This window comes from Pinus tabuliformis, chromosome 5_2, assembly GCF_031772625.1.
Source record: "Pinus tabuliformis cultivar Carrire ecotype Pingquan chromosome 5_2, CPIR1, whole genome shotgun sequence".
Classification (NCBI taxonomy): domain Eukaryota; kingdom Viridiplantae; phylum Streptophyta; class Pinopsida; order Pinales; family Pinaceae; genus Pinus; species Pinus tabuliformis.
Genome location: NC_142306.1, coordinates 178800992 through 178812607, shown reverse-complemented (window position 1 = coordinate 178812607; position 11616 = coordinate 178800992). Strand labels below are relative to the sequence as shown.

At 34.2% G+C, this 11616-nt stretch overlaps 1 protein-coding gene across 2 annotated transcripts in view; it reads right to left on the bottom strand.

Annotated features, from left to right (window-relative positions):
• Positions 1-7254: 7254 nt before the first annotated feature.
• The window catches only part of LOC149158122 (uncharacterized), a 430324-nt gene continuing 425962 nt past the window's right edge, over positions 7255-11616 (bottom strand). The window contains exons 1-3 of one of the 2 annotated variants that reach the window (XM_089436137.1): positions 8077-9931; positions 7789-7838; positions 7255-7597 (exon numbers count right to left, since the gene is read on the bottom strand). In XM_089436137.1, the coding sequence (XP_089292263.1) occupies positions 7440-7597; positions 7789-7838; positions 8077-9086 (1218 nt within the window). In that variant the 5' untranslated portion in view covers positions 9087-9931 and the 3' untranslated portion in view covers positions 7255-7439. Of the gene's footprint in view, positions 7598-7788; positions 7839-8076; positions 9932-11616 lie in introns of those variants that run through there. The other variant, XM_089436138.1, reaches the window with a different exon arrangement.

Genomic DNA, 11616 nt, shown 5'->3' with positions numbered 1-11616 from the left:
TTCACATTATGGTTTATGTCTGCAACTTGTGCTTCTAGCCATGGAAAACGCTACTCTATGAGATTAAGAGGGTTATTGACAAATTCAACAACCATGAATGGGGTTTTATGACTTTTTTCTTAGTTGATATGGATCCTCTACAAACCTCCACAATATACCCACACAAACCTATTCTGATACCAATATGATCCGTAAACTATCATGGATATTCCACAAGACAATTCATCCCAATATATCTACTAAAATATATTAGAAAATTTGAAATCTACACTATGAAGGTTTATTTCTCCTTAGATTTTTGGATCGATTACTATTTATTTCATATGCATCAAATTATAATTATGAAAAAAATAGAGAACAATGAAATAAAAAATCACAAACCACAATTGAAACAAAATATATCCTGGAAAACCCTTTCAAGAGAAAACCTAGCTGGAAGGGGAGGCTTCTTCATTCTCTTTATCTAAATAGAAAAATGGATGCAAGTACAAAGAAGTAAGACATGTGGTCCATGAGCTAATACAATGCAGAAATCATATCTGTGTGCTCTCTCCCTATCCCTCTTAGATACTTTGCTCGTTTATGGAACAAAATGTACTAAAAAAGAATGGAACCCTTTTTCCTCCTAGTGGCTCAAGTATAACATAACCCGATAGCCTACTAGTGGTTAATTTTGGCTCCTTCAACACTTAACTAGAGTTATAATATGGACTCTTCAAGAGTCTTATTCATCATGATCACGTGGGGAGCCCCTTTTCCATGAGTAATGGGGGTTGATGTGGCATCCTCCCAAATTATGGTGGTGAAAATAGGAAGGTCAACTTTCAAGTGGCATAACTTCTACATACGAACTCTGATTGAGGCGATTCTCATGCCTTTGGAAAGTTTTGTGGTAGAATAAGAAAAGGTGATCCTGGAAGGTTTCAGACCTCGATTTTCCAAATGACGTTGTCTACTGAGGTCATAATTTCACTCGAACAATGAATTTTTCACTAGAATCAGAGAACTTTTCTTTCAAGAAATCCAATCCTCTGAGTGTTTGAATCATTTTCTTGATGGTGTAAATAGATTCAGCAATCAAGAACCCATGGGGCACCCAAAATCCTGAAGTTTGAAAGTTGTAACCCATATTTCCAAAAATTTATGCCGGATTTTCTCAAAATCCTACCAGAATTACCAAAAATTTTTGGGGAAAATTATGGCCTCGTTAGACTAAAACTTTGCCAAATTAGGTCCAACTGGTAAAAATGGTAATGTGAGCTGATTTCTCCCCTTCTTCCACTATGAAAGCATCAATATGGATGACAAACAATATAATGAACCAATACAAATCATGGTTAACAAAAATATGACAAATTTCATTTTACTTATATCAAATCAGCAAGACATATATGGTTGTAAATAACAATGCATAAACATTAAAGATATTTTGAGGTCTAAAATGGGCCACCTAAGGAATATTATCAAATAATAGTGGAAATAATAAATAAGATTATATTACATCATCAAAATTTAGAGAGAAAAAAGAAAAAAAAATGTTTTTTTCAACTTGTCTCCTTACGATTTTACTCAAATTTTGAGTGGGAGCACTTGTTGGATGTAAAATTTAATTACTCATCCAAGGTGTACCCGTGTTTCATACTTTCGATGTACCCTGCTACATGAAAAATGAGAAATACATGAAGAAATGTGATTGCAATCACATTTTTTCATGTATTTATCATTTTTCGTGTAGTGGGTTCCATTGAAAATATGCAACATGAGTACTCCTCAGATGAGAAATTAAATTTTGCATCTAATGAATGCTCTCGATCAAAATTTGAGTCAAACTGTAGGAAGATAAGTTGAAAATAGGAGTTGATTATTTTTTTTTAATCTTTTTACTTTTTTACTCCAAAAATGGTGAATCATCCCTCATGGTTGAAATCATCATCTTGAATCCTACTAGTTTTGATAAAGTTGATTTTGGTTGTACATTTTTGTTTCAAGGCCCATTTTTTACCTCAAAATTTCTCTAATGGAACACATATAATTGAAAATCAAATCTAGGAAGTGTACACGTTTTATAAAGCTGAAAACTTCATCAATATGCTTAAGATGAAGTACAAGTACATATGATAGCCTTCTCTCACGGCTAGTACAAATCCTCCCAAATTAAGGCAATTCAACAAAACCTTAGCAACCAAGAAGATACACATGCAAAATTCAGTCCAACACATCCTCCAACACAAGATGCCTTGTCCTCCTCTTCTTCACAATTGCATCCTTGGAGTTTATCATAAAACCATAATCTCTAATCTCCAATGAACAAACACTAACCCTATACCTCGAAGATGCTCCAAGATACTCTAAGAAAACCAAGAAATGCTAACTTAGGAGAGAGAGAGAAATCAACCACATGTGGACTCTAGAGAGAGAGAGAGAGAGAGATCAACCACATGTGGACTCTAAAGAGAGAGAGAGAGACATCAACCACACGTGGACTCTAGAGAGAGAGAGAGAGAGAGAGAGTAATGTGCACTATTCTCTAGATCAAATCTCATCACAAGCATGAATACAAGTGATGAAAGAACAAATATGAATGGAAAGATTATTTCCTTCCTCTATTCATACAAGAGGCGGGGGGGGGGGGGGGGGGGGGGGGGGGGGGGTGGGGGGGGGGTTAGGGTGTCAACACACAATGTGAGCTTGACCCTTACAAACAACCTCTAATGAGCACTTGTAGGCCAGCACAAGTGAGATGCTACACTCTAAAATACATGTGTCATGCTCCGAGGTGATGTTGTGCACAAAAATGCTCCAAGGAGATGTAGTTAAGCAAGACAAGTTGACATTGTTGCATTGCAAGCCTCCATGGAATCTATTGAGCCCACTAAGTAATGTACTCTGCTAGGTTAGTTACCCTTGCAAGAATATTTTCAAAGCCCCAAGGGTAACCCAGCCATATCTAATACTTTGAACATGAACCTAAGTTACTATAATGTCAACTAGGGCTTAATACCCTCGTCTAAGTTACAAATCACTCTTCATCCCATGTAGATTGATCTCCAAGAAAGTGGATCCTTGATGGAGCCAGGGCATCCACCAAATTGTCAAGAAAAATCTAATGTCTAAGAGAAGAATGCTAATCCAACAACCATATGTGGTCAAGCATCCCTTGGGTAAGTTATCTCAACTATGCAAATCCATCAATAACTATCTCTCATATGACAATCTGCATCATATTTTATAGGGGATGAAGATACACCACTTATTGGAAATCTCATGTAGCACCCCAAGCATAGTGTAAATAATTATAGAGTAATCTTGAAAGCTAACACTTTTTCCTTATCTAAGCACTTATTCTTGGCTCAATTCTCTCTCTTCCATATATGAAGACTTGGTTTGATACCCAATGACACAATAAATGTATTATGATCCAAATTTGACCATCTCATCCACACAAAAAATCTACAAATCATGTCACATAGATGGCACTAACACAAGTTAACAATCAAATACACACAAAACCAAATACACACTTTATGGGTTCAATATATTTATATGGATAATCATGCAAGGGAGTATATAGTATACAAGTTAGAACTTTCAAGAGTTCTCTACATGTTTGTATGTGTGTGTGCGTCTGTGTCTGTGTGTAAGAGAGAGAGAGAGAGAGAGAGAGAAAGAGAGAGGACTAACCTTGGCTCCCTCTTCTATTTCTGCTTATATCTATTTAACCTCCCCACTATCCATCTTCTATTACTCTATTGATGTATCCATCCATTCAACTTCCTATCACTTCAATTTTGAATCTAATTATTTATTCCCCATTTGTATTGTTCCCTTTGTGGAATTTATAGGCTCTCACAATGTTCTTCATGGTCTATTTTGCAATACATTTACATTGCCTTTGTGCTCCTAAATGGACTTCTATACTTGTCCCCTATAACTCATCTCCATGTGCACTGAATTTTTATTCATTTTTCCTTAAATTTGTTTTGTTTAAATCTCTAGTACGCCTTCCTCCTCTAGTTTGAAATTGTGCGCTAGCTCTACCCCTTAAACTATGCATTACTTCTACTTCCTTTTTTAGAAACACATTCCATTGCATCTATGCTATTCCTTCCTAATTGCCATACACTTCCTTTCTAGCTTAATTCTCTTTCTTATTAATGCCCACGTTGCATGCTTATCCTTTGACTTTCTTTAGATACTCGTGCATGAATCATTAAATCAACATATCTATTGTTTGAGCAAAAAACACAAATATATTTTTGATTTGCATTTAAAAGAAATATTGCTAAACCATTTTCATATAATGTTAAACTAATTCTTGAATAAGATAACATATAAAAACACATCTTATTTCTAATAAAAATATTATGTAGTAACAACATCCTTACATCTTCAATAGATATATTACTTAAGAGTTATTTTCCGTTTGTCTTTTTATATTATGATTTTTTTCAAACTTTTTTCAACTATTCTAATCACTCTTAACTTTATAGAATATGTGAACTCAACATTCTCTATCTTATTAATATTCAATTAATTTTTTAATATTTAAATAATTATTTTTATAAATAAATATAAATTAGTAATTAATTATTATTATTTGAAAACGTACATGGTTGTAAAACCCATAAGGAAATGATCATAAAACAAGCGCTGATAGGGCGGAAATGAGGCTTAAGGACCTTCTTTTTAGCGAGATGGGGCATAATGTTAATAAAAAATTTACCGTCAACTTTTCATCAGAAAATTCAAATTTTACTAATAAGTTAACCTTTTTTATTAGATAAGTTAACTTTTTTCAAAGGAAAAATATCAAGGAAAGTAAGAAACTCAAGGATTAAAGATCAAAGTAAGAAGAACAAGGAAAGTAAGAAGATCAAGGATATTAAATATCCTTGATCTTCTTACTTTGATCTTCGATCCTTGAGTTTCTTCTCGAAATGGAGAGATTTCTCACTTGTCCTTGTGCGAGGTGGGCCCTCCCCAGTTCTTTCGTTGTTCCATCCATCCTTCTCCCCTTTGTACTCGATCTTTCTTTTCCCACTTTCCTCAAAAGTTTTTTTTATGAAACAAGCAGTCCTTAGCTTCAAACTCTCCCTTTCATAGCATACTATGACAGCTCGTTGATAGAGGTCAAAAGACCCCCCAAGGTCTCATGGAAGCTGAAACTGTTTTGTTCTTTGCTTGCCTCTTGGTGCCCGTGTACGCTGGGAGCACCGTAATGAAAGATGGTGAAATAGGTTCTTTGATAGCTAATTTCAAACCATCTGCTAAAGGTTGTATGAAGTGGTATGATTATTCCAGGTATTTCAGCTAGAATAGCAATGTACGTTTCCGATTTCCTATTAACTCATGATCGGGGTCGCCCCGATCATGTCATGATATTTCTCTCATGATTGGGCCAATCATGATAAGGATAGGACCTATTCTCGAGGAGCAGCTCCAAAGGGAGAGGAACTATTCACTATTCAAGGCCATCCCAAAGAAAGAGCCTTAGATGAATATCTCTCCATTGCATTGCATTCCATCCCATGGTGGACCCGAAAAAGAAGGATAATGATCCATTGCTATTGTAGGTATAGCCCAAGGGTTAGGTTTTGTCTCACATGCTCCGCAAATAATAAAAGCATTTAAAATAATATATATATATATATATATATATATATATATATATATAATTTTAAAATAGAAAATATATTCAAAATATATCTATTGTTAAATTATTCTATATGATGGGAGGAAGTGTCTTGAAATCCTAATTTCCCATGTATTATTATTGCAATTTTCCATATGTAAAATTAAATCTCATAAACTAAATCAGATAAAAATAATTGTATTTATCAAAGCTCATTTAAAATGACTAATAATTTGGATTTATTATTAATGAGCATAGTATCCCTGTCAACCATTACACTACTTTATACTACTTCCTCATGGGCTCACATGAAAAGAACTCATATACTTTGTCATAAATTCACATGAAACTATCTCATAATAATTTTTAATAGGTTACAAATTCATAATTAAAAGTTAGAATTATAATTTAGCCTATATAAAATAATTTTAAATTTAATCATTTTATTATTAATTATAAAAATAAAATAATTATAAATTTAATAATTTTATTATTTTATTATTATTTTTTTTTTATATTTTAAAGTTTACCTAATATTTTATAACATGGTTCTTGCTAATTAGATTATTTCCCTACATTTATTAAACTTTTTTATTTTATTTTGTATAACAAAGTAAATTGTTTGAATTCTTACACTAAAAAGTTGTAAATTACAAAGTAACAATACTATGTGTTTGAATTAAAAATGAAGAAGCAAAAAACAGCAGAAAAAGAAGAGCAAAACGCAGTGACAATAATACTTTGGCTAAATCACCATAGGTATGTGAGCTCTATTTCACTATATTATTATTATCTCGTTCCAAATGCATTCTTTTTCAAATGTATTATTAGTACTTTTCTATTTATATAACCATGCTTTAAAGTTTGAATGATTTTCTTCAGTGGAAAAGCTTATCATAACTTATTTGTGAAACCAGCAGTAGGGATATCTATTGCTGGTTTTTATGCACAAATGCAGATTGACTCATCACTGTTATTCAAGGAGAACCATGCCATCTCTCTAGTGGTGACTCATCACTGTTATTCAAGGGAAACCATGCCACCTCTCTAGTGGTTTATAAAGGGCATGTTTTCATTCTTGCTAAATGCCTTTGAGTCTTGGGCTTCTAACTTATTTTTTTATATCCGAAAAACACAAACTCATAACCAAGAAAAACATTTTTAAAACATAATCCAAACTTAAAGTTCCAAGAATTTATAAAAAAAATGAAAAAAAAATTAATTTAATTAATAATATATTTAAGTTAATATTTTAAAATAAAAATGTGATATTATATATATGAAATGAAATAATGACATGATAATGCAGTTCTAAAATTGCTTGAACAGGGCCAACGATGCAACTATGTTTTAGTTCTGCAAATTTAATTATTTGCAAGGAAAACACATCAGTGATCTACAAAACATTATCTTAATAACCAGGGAAGTTTCTATCCCCATAAAATCCCGGTGAATTTGTAAAAAAATAAAACAAAAAAATTAATTTAATTAATGATATATTTAAGTTGATATTTTATATTAAAAAAAATGTGATATTATATATATGAAATGAAATAATGGCACGATAATGCAGTTCTAAGATTGTTCGAACAGGCCAACGATGCAACTATGTTTTAGTTCTGCAAATTTTGATTATTGACAGGGAAAACACATCAGCGATCTACAAAACACTATCTTAATGACGAGGGAAGTTTCTATATCCCCACAAAAACTTTTAGGTTATATATCATATCAATGTTGTAATAGCTTCCTATGCTATTCAAATCATACAACAACCCACCATCGCTAAAAAGGCAGATTGAAGATTTTATTGAATATGTTCCTGATCAAGGGTTTCCTGTAATGCTCTGTACATGCACCTAAGTTGCAAAATGTAACTTTCAAGCATGCTTTGGTACTCCGAATCAGATCTGTTATCCGCCTTTACCTCGTTTTCTTGGATTTTAAACTTTTCTCCATTCATCTCTACACGAGTGCACGACAAAGATTAATCTTTCTAGTTTTCATCCCACAGGCATGTCCCTTCAAATCCTTTGCAGACACATAGTATTTTATGAGTAGTCCATGTTGTGCCCCATGTATGATATATATAATTCATGTAAACACTCATATGAAATAGCAGAAAATTTTCAATAGAGAGAATTGATGCTACAAACCTGACAGATCAATCAGAGACGGTCTAGGAAGATGGTTTCTCGTAAAATATCTAGCAACAGGGAACAAACAAAATAACAAATGATATATAATAGACTAATGAGTTCATGAAGTTTCCTTGAACAAAAACAACCATAAGTTCAATTAAAATAATGGATCTAACTGAATCCCGGATTTAGGTAAATTACTGGAACTGCTAAAGAAAAGGATTGAAAACTAAAGTGCACAAAAAACGTGCTACCATCAAAATAAGGGCGTTGATCCCCATATAGTGTGCTGGGTGAACTTACGCAGCTTCGTTATCTGATTCTCCCTCGGGTTTGATGCTGAGGAGCTTTCCAGCAGATGTGACCGCTTCTTTATTTTTATCGGATATAGGGGCGTCCTGTCTTTCTGCATATGAACTTGAAGAACATTCTTTTGTTTGAGTTTCTATATGATGGACATCATGTCTATTATTTTGGGATTCTGTAAACTGGATGTCCTCTTGATTGTTTCTGGGTATTAAGGAAGATTCAATCTTTAAACTTGTCTGGTGTTTAGGAGGGTAGACTGAGCTTTGTTTATCACGTTGTGTTCTTGATCTTTGAGCATCTAGATGTTCATGGATCACGACTTTGAGTTGATCCATTGATCTGGAAACTTGATCTACTTTAGTATTGTTATGAAATCTATTTAGTTTGAGCTTACTGTCTTGTTTGTGTATAGAATCGTTCTGAAGAGTGAATTTCTGTGGGATTGTCAAATATTTTATCCCTTCCTTCCCTTCAAAATAAGATATGGGAGAAGACACGCTTTCGTCTTCCGACCCGAGATTTCTTGACACACTCAACTTGGATTTGGGTAGAGACTCTGAGGGGGTAGCAAACTTCGGTTCAAAAGTTGCATCAAAGCTCCTCCTGAACACAGGGATTCTTTTATCACTCTTAAATAATTGTGCAGTCAATGAATCAATAGCTTGCGTATTGATTATGCTTGATTTGCAAGCCATTAAATCTGATTTTTCTTGCATGGGAGAAAGCTCTTCAAGATAAGGACTTGTTTGGGAGTCTCCTGACAAAGCCTTAGAATTACAAATCTCAAACTCGTCAAGATTGACAGCTACTCCCATTTTTCCGAGCCTTTGTTGATGGAAATTTGGATAGTCAGGCGATATTGTTCTGCAGCTGTAAATCTCTGGTGCTTCCAAATTGATAGTATTTATGCCACCGTTATTTTTTGTTTTACATGACAGAAATTTCGCAGCAGTACTTGGCTCGTTTTCAACTGCTTGAAAGTTTCTTTCTGCTCCAAACAGCATGAAATTATTATGAAGTTGTACAAAAGAGAGACAAGAAGTTTAGAAAATTCATGAATTTAAGAACAAAGACTGAATCTTTTTATTACGAACCAAGAGGAACTTGAGGCCAAGCAATATTTTGCATGCTGGATGAGCATGATTCATCACTGCAAATCAGACATGGCATTAATTAAAGAAGCATTCGGAGTTAAACTTTTGACTTCATTCTGCACAATGTACATGAAATCAAGAATACGTGTTCTCTGGAAAATTGATACAACCTGAAGGCATCATCCCAGCTATTGTCACCATTCTTTGATCCAACGTGCATCATGGGATGCAGATCAGAGGTACTTGATGTTGACAAGTCCAAATTGGGGGCATTACAATCAGAATTATGCATTATCCTTGCTTTCTTGTATAATCTATGATAAGGTCCATTCTCAATTAATATATGTTCTGTGGGCAAGTTCATGGATTTAATGTGAATCTCCTCTCTGGTAGATCTGTAACCTTTCCCTTTTGTTTCAAGTTCTTTGTATAGTGAAATGGGACTCCAATCTAATTCAGACCAGCAAAGATTGTGTTTGAGAAAAACTTAGGACAGAAAGACAGACATGACACAGTCGTCTATTTTTACCACAATACATAGGAATATGAGAGAAAGAAACTATCCCAGAATAACTGTAACATATTGTTTTGAATTGAATATAAGTCTACACATCCACATAATATTTGCAACGTGAAGATTTATGTTTTTTTAAATAGATGGACAGGGCACACAAACCACATGCAGAATCGTACTAAGCATAAGATGCACATATACATTCTTCTGGTTAAATTATGTGTTCATCCTTAGCACCTTTTATTTTAAAATGGGAATTTGTCTTTTTTGAGGATAATAAATTAGAAACAAAGAGTAATTCGGAAAGAAATTTGATTTATGGTCCTTTAAGTGAAAACTATGCTTTATTGATATGTCACCTACACCATACAATTATCTATCCAAAAGCTCTATCAACATTATTCAAAATAATCAGTAATCACATCTAACAAATGCCATGCAAAGGAAAAGCATACCAAGCCACTCAAGAAACGTTTACTTGTAACCACATGTTTAAGAATGTTTTGAAATCTTGTATTTGCTGAGTAATAAAGTTAATTTTGCTACCCGTTTAACAGTTTTAAGTCTAAAAAATGAGGAAAGTTTTGATTTAATCTAATATCGGTTTCATATTAATTTTCAATCCAAGAACATCCTTTTAAAAGATGCATCTCCTCAGACCAGAAAAAGCAAAGCTAGGGAGTCCTAGATAGGCTCATTCCAAAGCCACTTTAAACATATTTATTAGGGATTGCATCAGCATACTAGTTTTGTGTAATATTTTAAATGGAAAAATACCGTAGATAACAGAAGCAATGAACTAGCTACAACTACTAAATTCAGAAATGTACAACCATACACATTTGAACACGAAAATATGGACAAAAACTGAGTCATCGTATTAATTTTGATAGATAGGAGTACACTAAATGAGATCAGAGGAACCTGGGCTAGCTGTTGCAAGCTAGTCAAGTCCCAGGTGAAAATGGAGCTTCCCAAGAGCTGGAAACTGCTCTCCCCAAGTCTCTGCGTTGAACCAAAAAATAGCTGCCACTGATGCTGTAGGTGCACTGAGATATCGTCCCTCAGATCTGCTCCAAAAATTCTGTAAATTAAATGTAGGCTCTCCACACCAGCTCCAACAAAAACCCAGAAATATTTCACAAACTCAAGTGATAGAAATGGGCCCGGGGTAAACTGCACCCTGCAACAATTTCTATTGTTGGCTGCTGAATGGAACTAGGAAGTCTGCCTTCAAAAGTGCTCAGAAAATTTTGTAAAATTAATCCTAGCCTCCTCTCACAAAACCCAAAAATATCTTGAAAGAGTTTGGACTAAATCCACCAATCCCTGGTGACCCCCAACAAGTGCAAATTGCCCAATTTGGCCATAAAAAGCCCCACAAAACTGATATTGTTGAATTAAGCCCAAATACACCACTAAAAATCTCTCCCAACTCTGGCTAAATTATCCCGTGAGGAATACCTCCAATCTTCAATGCTTATCTCTACTCAACCTCTATTCTTCCAATCCTTGCGTAAGCATACCTAGAGACCCCTGTGCACTTCCAAAAATGTTGAATTCCGGCCCCAAGAATTCTCTCAAACTCAACCCTGCTAATCACCACAAAATCTCCGGCTAAATTAGGGGAAAACCGCTGTAAATTCTTCGGTGTTTTACTCTTCCATAACTAATCTCCCCAGAAGCAATTCGAACCACTTCTGCGCCCTAGAAGAAAAACGTACTAGCTGAAATAACCTGCAAATACGCCCAATGGAAAATCTGAATTGAGCTCCCCAAATTACCTCACTAAGGAGACACTCGAAATTCTCCGAAATGATGGTGGAATTCTTGCTTGGAAATTCCTTGTGTTGAACAACACAGTTGTTTTGGCTAAGCAACTCAAGAGAACTAATGTTAAATTGTCAAACGATCAAAGATACCAAA